General features: G+C 35.8%; 1 protein-coding gene across 10 annotated transcripts in view; it reads right to left on the minus strand.

Annotated features, from left to right (window-relative positions):
* Positions 1 to 16,015, minus strand: part of DGKH (diacylglycerol kinase eta) — a 226,951-nt gene that overhangs the window by 53,188 nt on the left and 157,748 nt on the right. For all 10 annotated transcript variants that reach the window (XM_078147618.1, XM_020977016.2, XM_078147617.1 and 7 more), the window contains 2 exons: positions 14,362 to 14,449; positions 3,605 to 3,690 (listed from right to left, as the gene is read on the minus strand). In XM_078147618.1, the coding sequence (XP_078003744.1) occupies positions 3,605 to 3,690; positions 14,362 to 14,449 (174 nt within the window). The remainder of the gene's footprint in view (positions 1 to 3,604; positions 3,691 to 14,361; positions 14,450 to 16,015) is intronic.

Genomic DNA, 16,015 nt, shown 5'->3' on the forward strand with positions numbered 1-16,015 from the left:
GTCACTCAGGGTGTCCAAGAAAACCACTCCATTTACTTTCACTGTCCCATTTACATAAAGTCACACGGGATCAAAGAACAGATCTCCACATATACATAACAATCATATACAAATGCCCACAGAGCTTGGACAAGAGTACTTACTTGACAATATTTTGCAATCTGGAATATGAAGTGTCCCAGAAACTATGGTGTTTGTGTGTGATCTGCCCAATGCCGCACAGATAGGAACACTCCATTCTATATTTTGACGTTTAAGTCTTCTTCCCCTCCTTTCCCTCCATACTCAAGTTGTCTTCAAAAAATAGTCACTTTCTACATTTGTTCCGCTACCTTCCCACTGCTACCCACAGATGAGGTCTCATTACCTTTTAGCTAAATTATATTAACTGGTCTTCTCCTTATCAATATGTCTCCTCGCACCAGCAGTGATCCCTTTCCTCCTTTGAATTTGTACAACACTTTGTCCATATGACTGTTCATCTAATACTTTTTATAATATTCATTTGGATACATGTCTTATCTCTACTTCCTGCCTCTTGCATTAAGGGAACCATTGCTGTTTAACATGACTGTACAAGTATAACCTGTATCAGATTGCTCGCTATCTTGGAGAGGGGAGAGGGAAGGGAGAGAGGAAGAAAAATTTAGAACTCAAAATCTCACAAAAATGAATGATGAGAACATGTAATTTGAAAAATATTATTAATATTTTAATAATTATTAAATACTTAAATTAAATTAAGAATTTATTATAATATTAATAATAATAATATTAATCCCCCAAAAGGAACCATTTGCAATTCACCTTTATATTCCACTCAGTGTAAAGTATAGTGCTTTTGCCATTGTAGATGTCAAAAACAGCAGGATAGATTAGAGCGACCATAGCAGCTACCTATGATATAACAAAAAATCTCCTCTATTAGAAGGTCTGAGAAGACCTATGTCCTGGACTTTACTCTGACATTAATTAGCTGGGGCTTACGCTAGTCAGATGACTGAGTTTTCTTTTTTTTTTTCCATTTACATAAGGAAGGATTATACTCTTTTATATATACACATATACATATACACTCTTATTCTAATTTGTATTGATGATATAATTTTAATTATATCTAATTATATATTTAATTATATCTAATTAATTCTAATTTCTTTTGATGATATAATTGCATAAGAACACTACATTTTCTTAACCTACTTAACTTAAACTTTTTATTAGATGTGATTTGGCCAGAAAGTATCCTTCCAACATATACTCCTATGGACTACTACTTCCTTCATTCCCCTCTCAACCTTTTTGTAGCCCCTCAATTCTATGACTTTGATACTCTGCAGAGCGAGGCAGCCCAGCTAGAATGAAAACATAGATGGAATAGGAGGAGTAGGATAAGACCTGACAAATGAACTAAGACAGTAGCAGCAGTGAGGAATGTGGTCTGGGATGAAGGCCAAAGCTAAGGCCAGGAACAGAGCCATGAAAACCTACTGTGAAGACAAACACTAGAAACAGAGCTGGATGAAAATATAGGCAATAAAAATAAGAATAACTTACAATTGTGTCATATTTGACAGTTAGTAAAGCATCTTTTGGACATTAGATCACTTAATTCTTATAATAATCATAACTTATAATTCTATCCAAGGTAGATAGAACAACTTCACATTTTTACAAATAAGAAAACTGCAAAGTCAAGTTGCTTGGCCAAGGGCATGTGCTAGTATCATTGTCACCACAGACTAGTCCAGTAGTCTATAGTGAGAGAATAGTAAATTAAAGCTACAGGTCATACAATAATCTTACTTTACACACCTTTTAACTGCTTCCCCCACCAAACCTTTTGTAAAGTCTTTTAACAATAAGAAAAATCAAATAATATGTTGTATTTAATTAGCAAAATAGTCAAAAGACAAGAAGAAAAAGAATAAATGCCTTTCATAACAAAAAAAAATAACATTCACAGAATTCTTTGTTTCTTGGAAATATTAATCAATTTATAAAAAATTTTAGCAAAGAGTCCTGAATTAATCTTTTCAAATATAATTCAGGTAATAGTCCTTTCCTCTGAAACTTGAGATTATCATTCTTTTCACAAGGCTTCTCAGAAACCATGTTTCATTATTAGGCTTCTTGATACACGTGAGGGAGGGGTGAACTTAAGGAAACATAGATCTTGAATTAAACTAAATTCATTACATTCACTAAATTCAACTTCCTGATTTCCTTGTCAATCTTGTCCCAAATTCTCCAAATTGATGAATTTGACCTTCTGGGTTTTTTTCTCCCCTTCTTCACTTATTCCCTTCTTACTCTTTCCAGGATTCCTGCTGCCCACAAATAATATGATATAGATTTTTGCTTTTAGCTATTTATATTTTTAAAATATTCCACTCACACTGCCATCACCCTAGTTCTGGCCTTCATTACCTCCCACTATTATGAGTCTTCCTATCAGATATCTCTCCCCTCTCTAAACCACTCTCCATTTATCTGCCAAATTGATGTTCCAAAAGTGTAAGTTTGACATCATATACCTACTGAAAAAGCTTCCGTGGTTCTCTCTTACCTCTAATATAAAATGCAAACTTCTATGACTGGCTATTAAAGCCCTTCACAATTTTCCTCTCACCTACCTTTCCAGATATTATGCCACACTCCCATCTCCCTTCCTGCCTCCCACATTCCAGAACACCAGGCCTATTTACTGATCCCCAGATGCCATCTTCTTTGCACAGGTTATTCCCCATAACTAGAAAGGATTCCCTTTTCACTTCTGCAACTTTGTGGTAGGAGCTTGGCTGTCATCGGAGAGACCCTTACCCACCATTGCACACAGGCCCAAGCTCTCTCAGCAATTGAAGCCCTTTCTGGAGTCTTTGCCTTGGCCTCATCCTTCCCCCCAACTCCCTGCCCCAAGCCTTATGCTTGACAAACTTGGAAGCTGTAAGTATAAGAGAATACTGCTCAGCTTTCTCTGCCCATGAGAAATAATAAGCTGACAACTTGCTCTGGGAGAACTGAGCATTTTACTGCTTTAAGCACACTAAAGTAGTTGGTCACTTTGGGGACTGTGGAGTTCTGCTTCTATATGATGCTTTCTCGTTTCTCTTGGCCTGGTACTTGTGCAAGTGGGGAGGAGTAACTTTTATACTTCAAAGAAATTGATGTGTATCATTTTAAAGTGTGTCTTTTTTAAAACCACTTTTAATTGGATTTTATAGTCCATGGCATTTCAACCCTGAACCTTGCTAAGCATGGCTTATTTTAATCTTGGCCTATAACACACTCCTATACTAGAACAATCCTGATTGTCTTTTCCCATCCCGCACCATTTACCCATGCCTCCCCCCACCAAATACCTTGTATCTTCTTTGCATCTATTTTTTACTTAATTTTCCAAATGCAGGTAATACTACAGAATGTAAGCTCCTTGAGAGCAAGGACTATTTTGTTTTTATATTTGTATCCCCATTGCCTAGTAAATTGCCTGGAATAGAGTAGCATTTAATAAATGATTGCTGAATAAATGAATGAATCAATGATTTCAAGTCACATTCATCTACACACACCTTATTCATTATATATAAACTCCCCAACTCACTTAGCAGATGATATGACCACCGAGTGTTGATCAGAATTGAGTATTTTTGCAAGATGAGCCGCAACTGAGTCTTCATAAGATGACATCTGAAATAAAAGAGAAAAATACATTTGTTTTTTTGGATGGTATTGACACAGCACAGTGACTACATTTGCAAAAACAGACCTGTTTCATAACACACGGAAGGCAGTTGCATCTACATATGCAAACATGGTTCTGTCCTACAGACGTAGAGCTTTCTTTCTTATGAGTTACTTTTTAATTATAAAATTATTTACTGCATGCCCACAGAACATCAAAGAAATTACCACAACCTTTTAAAAAAAATCCTAATGAGATGGAATGTTAAGCTTCTTGAGAGTGGGGATTATTTCATTTTTGTCTTTGTGCCTCAAATGTCTTACAAGTAGTTGTAGGTGGGTACCAAATGCTTGACTGATACAGCCACTGGTACGAATTTTTCAAACTACACTGAAAAATTCAAATTTGGAAGTGAAGTATGATACAAACTTAAAGATTTCTGCCTGACAATCAAATTTCAAAACCTCATGTGGAGCACAAATTTTGTTTTTGTAAATAAATTTAGAAATACGTTAAATCTAAACATGGCAGTCTTTGAAGCAGTCTATCAGCTTCCCCTTCCCCCATCATGACTCTCCATGTCTATATCATAAATCATAGCCTTTCTTTTTTTTCCTCCTCTTGTACATTTGCTCATACTAGGTTCACTGCCTGGGATTGTTCTTTTGTTGATGTTCATCCTTCATTTTCAAAGAGGACCAATGATATCTCAAGGGTAATGTTTTAACTTACTTGTGAATTGGATTGGCAGAGCTGTACAAAGTCATCTCACCGGCTGTCAAGGAAGTTCCATTATTTCCTTTCTAATATGGTTAAAGATGCAACTCTTTTAAGAAGCTTTTAAAACTCAACTTTCTAGCACTTACTTCTTGTTTTCCATTCCAGGTAATTTGTGCACAGTCTATATTCAGCTATTCTAGTTTCCTGTATGTCTTAATACTGTAAATAGAAAATAAATTCCTTAAAGCACATGTTTTCTATTTCTTTTGTATTTCTCCAGCACCAAACACTACTCCACATGTAAAGTACTCACAAGTATATTCATAGACTGTATGCACTAAAAAATTAATTGTTCTATTCAACAGTAAAATACTAAAATGCTTCTGTCATCTCATCAATTTGGATGTTTTCAACAGTGAAGATTACAACCTAACTTCCCATAAGCTCACTACCACAGGGCACCCACCCAACATGCTAATGATCTTTCCTGCTTCCTCCTGACATCTCAAGGATATCAGTGAATTATCAACCTCTCCGACTTCATCCTCACCAAATGGCCAATCCATCTTCTTCCCTTCCCTTCCTCTCCATTACTCTTTGTATACTATTCATTATAAATTCTTTGGAGATTATTTCTCTGTCTCACAGTCATACAACAACACTGATAAAATTCTGGTGGTCAAAAGAGAGGTCTTTGTTTCTAGAAGAAGCTTAAGTGTCATTAAGAGCTTTGCAATTTTCTACAAACATTCCAGGCCAACCCATTCTCTTCCTCCCATTTATTTCTGAGTCCAACTCACTGCCCATTTGTCCTGTTTGGCCCACACATGCATACTAGTGGATAAACTCAATACATTATACATCCAACTTCACATTATAATCTGGGTGATAGATAATCTTCATTCATTTGTTTTTTCCTGTGTGGATAAATAGGCTAAATCCTTTTGAGTGGTTGTGGGTCTCTTCTACAAGGCTCTGCAATATATCATGGCCTTACAAAGCCAACACAATGTCATCCTTGAACAGGAACATCTTCAGGACCTCACCATCCACAGGGAATCCCTGTTCATTCTGGACCCTGTTCTGAACCACCTCCACCACCATGGCCAACATCTTTAGCAAGCATACATCTCCATGCCTTATGGCTTACCTGCTACTTATAATAAGAGGATTATTGAACATCAGCAGGTAACTGCATGTACACAAAATGTTATATTTTCAAGGAATCTGGGATGATTTTGATTTATGGCTGAGAAACACTTAAAGATAAGCTTTCAAACAGTATTTTGCTCAACTGAATCAAATGCTTTGTTGTGGTGTGGTTTTTTTAAAAGAACTGTTAAAAAAATGACAGCAGAGCTATGAATTGGCCCAGTCATTCTGGAAAGCATTTTGGAATTATGCCAAAGAAGTTACTAAACATTCCATACCCTTTGACCCAGTTATAGTACCATTAGGTCTATATTCCCAAAGAAATCAAAGAAAGAGGATGTATGAAAATATTTATAGCAACTCTTTTTCTGGTAGCCAAAGGGCAAGGACTGATTGGTTGTTCTTTGGCATAATTCCAAAATGCTTTCCAGAATGACTGGACCACTGTCATTTCTTCAACAGCTCTAAAAAAAAAACAAATTAAAAAAACAAAAAAAAGGTTCATTTGAATAAAAAGGCTTTGAAAGGCTATCCTTTTTTTTACATGTAATTGGGGGGAAATTAAATTAAATTAAAAACTAAATATTATTTTAAAAAGTGTCTCCCAGCCATAAATCAAAATTATCCCAGATTCCTTAAAAGGGAAAGGAGGGAAAGAAAAAGAGACAAGTGGACAAAAATATTTATAGCAGATAATGCTGCAGCTAGATGATATAACAGATAAAATGCTGGGCCTAGAATCAGGGAGACCTGAATTCAAATCTGAACACAGACATTTAGAGGGTGCCTATATTTGCCTGTTTCCCCATCTGGAAAATGAGGATGATAATAGCATCTACTTCCCAAGGTTGTTGTAAGAAGCAAATGAGTTAATAATTGTAAAATGCTTAGCACAGTGACTGGCTCGAATAAGAACTTATACATTTTAGCTATTGTTATTATAGCAGCACTTGTTGTTTTAGCAAAGTGGGTTCCCAATCAATTAGGCGATGACAGAACAAAACGTGGCACACAAATATAACGTAATATTATTGTACAAGAATACATGAGGAAAGAAATGGATTCAGAGGAACCTAGGATTTGCGTGAACTGATGCAGGGAAGTGAGCAGAACCAAAACAATCCATATACTTACGACAATGTTGCAAAGAAAAACTTGGAAAGATTTCAGAACTCTGATCACTGCACTGATCAATCATGATTCCTGAGAACTAATAATGAATCATTCTTCCTATTTTTGGTAGAGAGGTGACAGACTAAATGTGTAAAAGGAAATATATTTTCAGACAATGTCAGTGTGTGGATTTGTTTTACATTATTATTAATTATTATAAAGGAGGACTTGGGGGGGAGAGGAAGATGAGCAGTAATGGGGGAAGTGATAGTAACACTAAAAAAGTGAAGGAAAGAAAGAAAAGAGCATCGATGAATAACAAAAAAAAATAAACAGAAGAGAACAGAAGAAAGTTCAGATGTGTAACAGAGACAAGAAGTTTTGGAACTAACACATAAAAATTTTAAAATCCAAGTTATACATAGTGGAGATTAATGATTTCATATTCAGTGTCTTTCTGTTTTTCTTTGTATAGAGGGATGTTCATGTTTGTCAAGTTCATGATAATAAAAAAGAAAAAATTTAAAAGAAACACTGTGATGATTTATTTCTTAGCTCCCTTGAAAAGGTCAGATCCAATCCATTAAATATTTGTAACCACCTGCTGAAACAATCTCCTGCTACATAGTAGTTACCTGGTTTTTTTTTCTCTACATTCTCCCCTCCCATCTTTAGACATCAAAGAGAAATGTAAATGCAAAGTAATAATGGTTACAAGATATCTGCCATAAATGCAGCAGCTGTCAGAGTTCATGCTCAGCAAAGACCTTGAAGGGAACAAGATCAGTGTTCGGACTCTCTCCGTGTTCATCTGCCTCTTTATCTGTCCTCTCTCTCCATCTCTGTGCCTCTGTTTTTGTCTCTGTCTCTGTTTCTTTCTGTTTCTTTGACTTCTTCTCTCTTTCTGTGTCTCTGTCTCCATCTCTGTCTCTCTCTTTCTGTGTCTCTCTGTCTCTCTCTCTCTCTCTTCACATTATCACAAAGAGAAGTTAGGAAACTGCCAGGTGGGTGACCTCAAGTTACTCCTCAAGTCAGTCTACCAAGGTCATGAACCCCATAATCACCTGGGGTTGTTAGGGAGTCACTAGAGGCCCAGCAACATGTATTGTTGATTATCACACATCAAGGAGATGACATTGGCCAGAATGTGATGGACCGAGGTTTCTCCCTGCCCTCTTTGATTTCTGAAACTGAGAGTGCTTGATAGCATCACCTACAGAAAGGGCTTTGTTAGCATAGAAATAGACTAAAGAAGAGAAGATATGCTTTAGAAATTCCCATGGAACTACAGGAGGTTGTGGCTTCTGAAGCCACTCTAAAATTTAAAGTTTTTCAATCTTAATTTCAATTTCCTTTTAATGAATTTCAATTAGGCAAAACATCCAAGTAATTTCTTTGGGACTACATCAAGAAGGAAAAACAAAAAGACCTGAGACGCAAATGGGGGCTGGAGGCATTCCATATGTTATGATTTGGAGTGAATTCATTCATACTCCTAGATATGAATGCAAACTCCTATGCCAGGGAATGTATAGAATTGGAGGAGTAGGAGGTGCACCTGGAAAGGCTGTTTGCAATGGAACTGATTTAGTTCAATCTCTGCCACCTGGTGGCTCACAGAGATATTGCACCCTGCAGCTAACACTGAGCTGTGCATGATTCACAAGAATCACACAAACAAAATGTTTCACACTTCATGTGTGCTAGGCATTCAGAATACCTGTGGCAAAACAAGACACTGTCAACCAGGGATATGCTGATAAATGTTTAACAGCCTGGGGTGGGGAAGGGGGAGAGGTTAAACTATTTTAAATGTTTAAATTTAACCTGCATTCCTAAAATTTTCTCTATCACTTTCTTAAGTCTAAACAATCAACAAAACAATAAATCAAGCCCTGATTTGTAATTTTTGCTAATTTCCAAAGTGTAAATGCTCAGATTGAAAATTCAATGATTCCTGCAGTATGAGTTGGCTCCTGCCCTTTGGGGGGAGGGGTGTTGCTGAGTGAAAGAAGAGGGAAATCATTCTTTTATCATCTTAAATAATTCCTTGAATTAATGGCTAATTCATAATAACAGAAGATCACAGGCCTTACTAAGTCAGAACTTATAAATATATAAATATATATGAAGAACACAGAAACCATGAATTTATTTTCACATTCAACAGACCTTACAAAAGTATGTTAAGTTCTGATCTTCCTCTAAAGAGGGTAATGTAGAGTTTTAAAATAAGGTAGAGATATTTAAAGATGATTAGAGGCTGTAGAATAAGACCTCCAGAAAACAATTTTAAGGAACTAGAGTTACTTATTTGGAGAAGAGGTTGATGGGATGTTTTTTCCAACTACATAAAAGTTTCTTATAGGGCATGGTAACCAGCTGCCTACCCAGGCCATTGGCAATAAACCAATTTAGAAGACTTCAAAGATCTAGGTTAATAATGAGGAAAAATTTTCTGGCATTTAGTTGTTATTAAAAAATAGAATTACTTTCTGAAGAAGGTTGTTGAATTATCTTCTCTGAAAAGGCTTTTTAAAACAGATGGTTTATGTGTGGTCCTGTCTGGCAGTATGGAGTTAAGAAAGCCCTCAGAATCCTGTTAAGTTCTATTTTTCTATGGTACTAGCAAGATGCTGAAGGTAGTATGTTAATTAGAACATAATGAGTTTTGTGTTCTTTCCAAGGAAAACTGAATAGGCAATGGTTTCACAATCATGCCTAAGGGGATCTAAAATAAATACCGTATGAGAAAACTACACATTTGGGGTAATGAGATTTATCCAGGGGGAGGGGGTTTGAGATGCCTTTAATGCAATTTGTTTCTTCAAAACAAGAAAAGCACCATCAAAAAAGTACATTTATGCTGTTTGATAAGACCTTGGTCCTTTCTCTGGGCTGTGTGGAACACTAGTATTAGCCAACAGGCCTACACATGCTATCATTTACAGAGAAAAAATTAGTAGGTAACAGCAATGAAATGATAGGGATTTCATTTTTAAAAATCTTTTTATACTAAAGAAAAACAAGCTTTCTTCTAATAAGTAGAGTATGAGATGTGACAGCAGAAATCCATACAGTGCTACTGTTTAATCTGTTAGATAATTTTTGTCTTAATTTTCCAAATGTAGGTATTATTTTCTGATGGAAAGCTGGTTATTATTCTATTTCAAAATCTTTCAGTTTCATACTCTTTACCACGTGTGACAAACACCACATTATTCTTAATGATACAAAGATTCCAGAAATCAAATAGGCAGATTTCTCCCAAAAGAGAAAAGACAGGTGGGCACAGAATCAATAATCCTAATACCATATATCACTAACCTACAAAAGTAAGTTAATACTTTGCAATTATAAAGACCAAGCATGGCCCCAAAGAAAAGAAGGGAAAATGTCCTTTCCCACATTCTCCCTCCCTCTTTTCTTTCCTTCTTTCCTGCCTCCTTCTTTCCCTTCATTGCAGAGGTGCAGGACTGTGGTGGGGCTTGGGGGCACTTGAATGTGTTGTCAGACCTATTAAGGATGTTAGTTTTGCTAAAGTGATTTTTTTTGCTTTTTCTTTTTTATTCTTTCTCACAAAGGATGGCTCACTGAGGTAAAGCTGAAAGGAGGGAACAGATCCAGAGACAAAGGCGATGTTAAAAATAAAAGTTATCAACAAAAATTATTTTTAAAGAAAATTCTGCTTAAAATCCTTCAGTACCTGGGTTTAATCAGAATTACGGGTCTTTGGGGGGGGAGGGGCAAGGCAATCAGGGTTAAGGGATTTGCCCAGCGTCACACAGCTGGTAAGTGTCAAGTGTCTGAATCTGCATTTGAATCACTCCAGGGCTGGGGCTCTATCTACTATGCCACTTAATTGCTCCCAGAATTATGGGTCTTTGAAAGCTTCTTCTGGTATTCCTAATGGGATATCATAATTTTTTGTTTCGTCTTTTTTTTAACTTTATTGACCTACCTTAACCTAAAGATACTGAAGTCTTAGTAAATAGAAAGAAAAAATAAACACAATGGATTTGTAAAAAGATGAATAGTGTGATGTTTATGTTAAGCGTATAGAATTGAAACTCTATTCAGTGGCTCTTATACCAAAGAAAAAATATCCACTTCTGCATTTAAGTATGACAAATAATTAGTAATTTATTCCAAAATTAATTATTCCCCAATCCTTGACACATTTAATTTGAAAGGCTTATCGTAGGTATCTGAGGAATAAAAGCCTGTTAACACAACAGGTGAGCAAGCAATTTTATTCCCATGCTATATGCCATATTTACACTTATAATTTCCCTAAGTACATGTTTTTCCTCCTCCAATTTTCAGAAGGCAAACAAATGACTTCTCCTCTACACTATTTCATCCTGTGAATTTATATAATCAAGCTGCCACACTTTCAGAGCCAATGATCCAAACCCCTAATGTGAACCTGGAGCTATCCTAGGATTTCTGCCTCTAAGGATTGTTAATTTAGACATTTAAACTCTGTTTGCTGGGGGAAAAAGGGGAATGCTCAATTATATTCACACCCCTTCAACAACAGGATAAGAATAAGAATAAGAAGAGTCTGTAATGCTGATGACAGTCATAGCAAGCAATCCACTGGGAGAAGTAAACCAGGGTCCTGACTCAAGGAACCATTAGGAGCAGTGTTTCTGCCTGCGTAAGAATACACTGGTTCTAAGAGTTTGGGGGTCAGCCTTTCAACCAGTGGTGGCAATATGCTTAATTTACTCACTCAGTTGTAGGAGTAAAATATTTATGAAAAGAGGAGAAATTAATTTAGAACAATAAAAGCAATATGGTATAGTTAGAACATGTAGTCAGAAGACATGAATTCAAATCCCAACTCTATCTGGAAGACATTAGGCAAGTCTAATGGCTCAGGTCTATAATTACTTCCTCAGAAATTAAGGGTTTGAACTAAGTAATCCCTCTGGCTCTAAATAGTATAATCCTACAATCTGATATTGAGTAATCCATCAATTAAGCAGCTAGGTGGCACAGAGGATAGAGCACTGACCCTGGATTCAGGAAATTCATACTCATGGGTTCAAATCCAGTCTCAGACACTTGCTAGCTATGTGACCCTGGACAAGTCATTTAATCCTATTTGCTTCAGTTTCCTCATTGTAAAAAACAATCTGGAGAAGGATAGGCCAAACCACTTCAGTATCTTTGCCAAGAAAACTCCAAATGGGGTCATGAAGAGTCAGACATGCCTGAACAACAACAATCCATACATTATACAAGTTATTAACCAATTTAATTCACCAAGCTTAAGTAAAAAAAAAAACAAAAAAACCCTAGTGTATGTGAAGCATCGTATTCAAAGACACAAACCCTGCTATCTATGGGTATATAATTTAATCATGGGAAAAGCCATATATACAAAGAACTATCACTTATCTGGTGTTCACTTGGTAGGAAGGTTACAGAGAGGATTCTTATATAAGTAGAGGTCAAAATAGAGAGCCTCTCGGGTTCTTTCAACTCTGAAGCCCTGTGATTCTAAGAAGAGTTAGTACATAAAGCTAAGTACATAAAGAATAAGCCCAAGCAATATGCTCTAAGAAATCTGGGGAGAGTAAGATTCCTTTCATATGAAGAGTAGGGATCAGGGAAGTCTTCATGGAGGAAATGCTACCTGAGTTAAATCTTAAAGGAAGGGAGCAATCTCAACAAAGACACGAGGATGGGATTCCTACTCTTCATCCTGACTTTCAAGGCCCTGACTATCCATAGCAAACAATTACAATACATAATATTACATAGTAAATACATCAGAATTGGAAAACCATTCTTTTTACTATGTTAGTGTTATGACCTGTCCAAAGAGGAAGGTTATTAATAGGAGAAAAGGGGAGGGATGGGTCAAGGAATGCTTCCTGAAAGAGGGGTATTTAAATTGGGCTTTGAAAGGCAGAATTCAGTGGGTAAAGAAGGAGAAGGAAAAAGCCAAAAATAAAAGCAAATCAGACTTTGTGCTAGGATCTAAGGTTAAAAATTGTTATAGTTTGTTATGGTGAAAAGCTAGAAAGATTAAGGAAAATTTACATACCAGTAGTCACCGATAGCTTAGTCAAGTAGATTTTTGTTTTAAAAGAATACTGATGAATAAAATAATTTGAAATATAATAATAACTTGATGACAACACAAAACTGTAAAATTAGTGACAGTGCAGCCTACCTCTCTTCTTTCCTCCCTATAAGGTAAAATGCATAACTGAATTTTTTTTTAATTACAGAACTTTAAAATTGGAAGGAACTTTATAGGGGTCACCTCATTCTGCTCAGAGTCCCATGCAAGCATCTTTATTATGAAATCTCTGATAAGTTGCTTGAAAACATGCAACAAAGGGAAAAACACCACCTTACCAAGTAGCCCATCCCATGTCTGGACAATTCTAATTGTAAGAAAGTTCTTATATTCAGAGATTTAGTGCTGAAAGGGAAGTTAGATATCATACAGCCCCCTCATTTTACAGATTAGGAAACAGTGGGATTAAGTAACCCTAACTCACCCAGGAAGCCAAGTTGCAGAACAGGAATATAAACCCAAGTACTCTACCAGCACATTAACCCCTCTTCCTATTGTGCCATATGGTCTCCAGAGCAAGAAAAAGATCAGAAGAACAGTTTGGATTGTGATAAGTATTTTTTAAAGTTCATTCACACCTAAGAATGCCCTTCTGATGACATAGGTAGGAAACAATAACATTCAGATATCTTCATATATAACTTTTATGTTAATATATTTTAGTGAGAGAGATGAATTTAACATGTAGGGAACATGGTTTGAGCTAGACGGGATATAACTGACACCTTCAGACTGCTGGGAGAAATATGAATGGATTTTATTTAAGTCAAGAGTTAGATCTGCCCTCAAAGCTGGAAATCTTCATTTCTAGAATTGACCTTGCTTTTACGAAATCCCAACACATATGCTATGTACAGAGTTCATTTTGGCCCATGATTGTATATACTATTTTGCATTTTTGCTGGGCAATTGGAGTCAATAAGACATAGTGTTAAATGTGATTATTTTGAAGTTAGGAGACTTGGGTTTGTATTCTTGTTTCACCACTAACTAGATGTGCAACCTTGGACCACTCACTTCAATTTTCTAAATCTTAGTTCCCTTACCTATAAAACACAGATCTAGGATTTTAAAATAAGTTGTCTAGGATCTTAAAATAAAAATTAGTTTTTTATCTTACTCATAAGACTGTTTTGAGGAAAGAACTTTTTAAACTTTAATGTTCTGTAAATTTTTTGTAGAAAAAATATAAGTTATTAAAAACTGAAGTCTAATCTGTTTATGTCTGTTTTGTTTGGAATAATCAACTGGCCCATAAGACAGAAGAAGCCTTTGACTACCACCCAGGAGCCCATTTGCTGTGTGTAGAGTTGGAGCCTGATAAATTTCAAACTAATAAAAATTGTGCATTGCGCTATTTCCTTGCTGCCAGTTCAACCAGTCCATGTGTTATATATGTACTTTTCCTTTGGTGTAGGAAATGAAAACTAGTCAATGAAACTGTCTACACACTATGTGGAAAACTCTTATCTGAAATTCAATGGATACTTCTTGAACATTTCACATCTCCTATTATTTGGCGATTTCATTTATCATTTCAAGATATTCACTAACTTGATAAATACTAAGCACATGCAGAGTTAAGTCTTACGTGAGATTCCTCATTTTCCTCTTCTGGAGTGATGGGAAGGATAGAAGGCTTTGTTGGCAATTTGAGTTCATATGTCATTATACTCCACCTGAAGGAAAAGAAAGGAGTGGTCTAAAAATCACTTCAATATCTCATGAACTGATTTATTTACTTTCTCAGAAACATAAATATATTTGTCAATGATAATTAAGTTGTCTAAGATCTTAAAATAACAACAATAATTTCATGTCAGGGGATATAAAATTCTGGGAGCCTCATGAGACCTGAAAGATATGAGAATTTATTATAACTACCCTCTAGCATAGTTCCTTTCCTGGACTAAGTATATTTATATTATCTAAGTTATATAAATCACCTTCCATATAATGATCTCTCTTATTAAACTGTTTTGTCCTTAAAAGGCAAATTAACCCTATTCCAATTAGGGAAATATATGGGGGGGGCCCTAAGCAAAAATTGTAATGAAAAAATTTAACTAAAGTAAACATTTTTCAGTCATCTTTCATTGCTGGAAGCTATCATGCTTGAAGGCAAATATTTAAACCTTTGGCTATCTAGAAAAAAAAAGAACACAGAATAAGCCTAGCTCCTGTTAAAAAAAAAAGTTTCCAAATTTATGATATATGATCGTGTTGATGTAACAACATGTCAAATAAAAATTTTACCAATCCATGAAAAGTAACAAATCAGTCCTATAATACATGCTTATTAAAAAAGGCTTACTGTAACTGAATTTAGAAACAGAAGATAGAGGGAGAAGATATATGAGAATAAATCCTAAGTTTCATATGTCAAGCAAGTCAACATACATTATAATGTCTTCTGTTCTTATTCACACTAATAAAGGTATGCCTTGGTATGATGAATTTAATTTTTCTTCAGTACAAGTGATTTGGGTATTTGTTTTCCTGCTGCAGATTATAATTCCTTTTGCCTTAATGAGATGCTCTGACTGAAAAAAAATTTATTTACCTAGTGGCCATCTACTAATCAGCCTCCCTGAATTTATCTAGATTGGTCCTTGAATGACAAACAATTCATTGGATGCTCAAAAACCTTTCTAGCATCCAAAATCTTCTCTTTCCTCCCTCTTCTTCAGGATCTTAGAAACAGTATGACTTCATTAGGTTACCCACTACCCACTCAGATCCCAAAGGTGTTCTCCAGACAAATGTGAGGTGTAATCTCAAGATGCAATAGGAATAGGTAGACGGATAACAGTAATTAATATATTTGCCATTTTCTCCCCAACCCCAACACAGACATCCTTAGCCAACCCTTTCACCCACCACCTTCTTGGGTCATCATTTCCAAGGATGGAAGCAACAGACATAACTGCTATCAAAGTAACAGCACTAAAGATGCCAAAGAACCAGTCAAAAGGGAAAAAAAAATTCTAGACCATATCTTCAGCCTGGTGAAAATAGCAGAGGTCAGGAAGAAAGAAAGGTAGAAAAGTATGACTATACCATAAGCAAGTGTCACTAACAGTATGCTCAAGCAACTGAATGATAGATCATGTAAGTAAAAGTGATAAGTATTTCAAAGAGGATTGAACAGAACTCGAGTTTAAGGAGGAAGTGTACAGCAGAGAGGGTTTTGTCCATGCTGAAATTTCGGTGTGAAGGAAAATTTAAAAGTTCCTGTGTGTAGC

The sequence above is a fragment of the Phascolarctos cinereus genome, unplaced genomic scaffold (assembly GCF_003287225.1).
Source record: "Phascolarctos cinereus isolate Bilbo 61053 unplaced genomic scaffold, phaCin_HiC Scaffold_7;HRSCAF=346, whole genome shotgun sequence".
Classification (NCBI taxonomy): Eukaryota; Metazoa; Chordata; class Mammalia; order Diprotodontia; family Phascolarctidae; genus Phascolarctos; species Phascolarctos cinereus.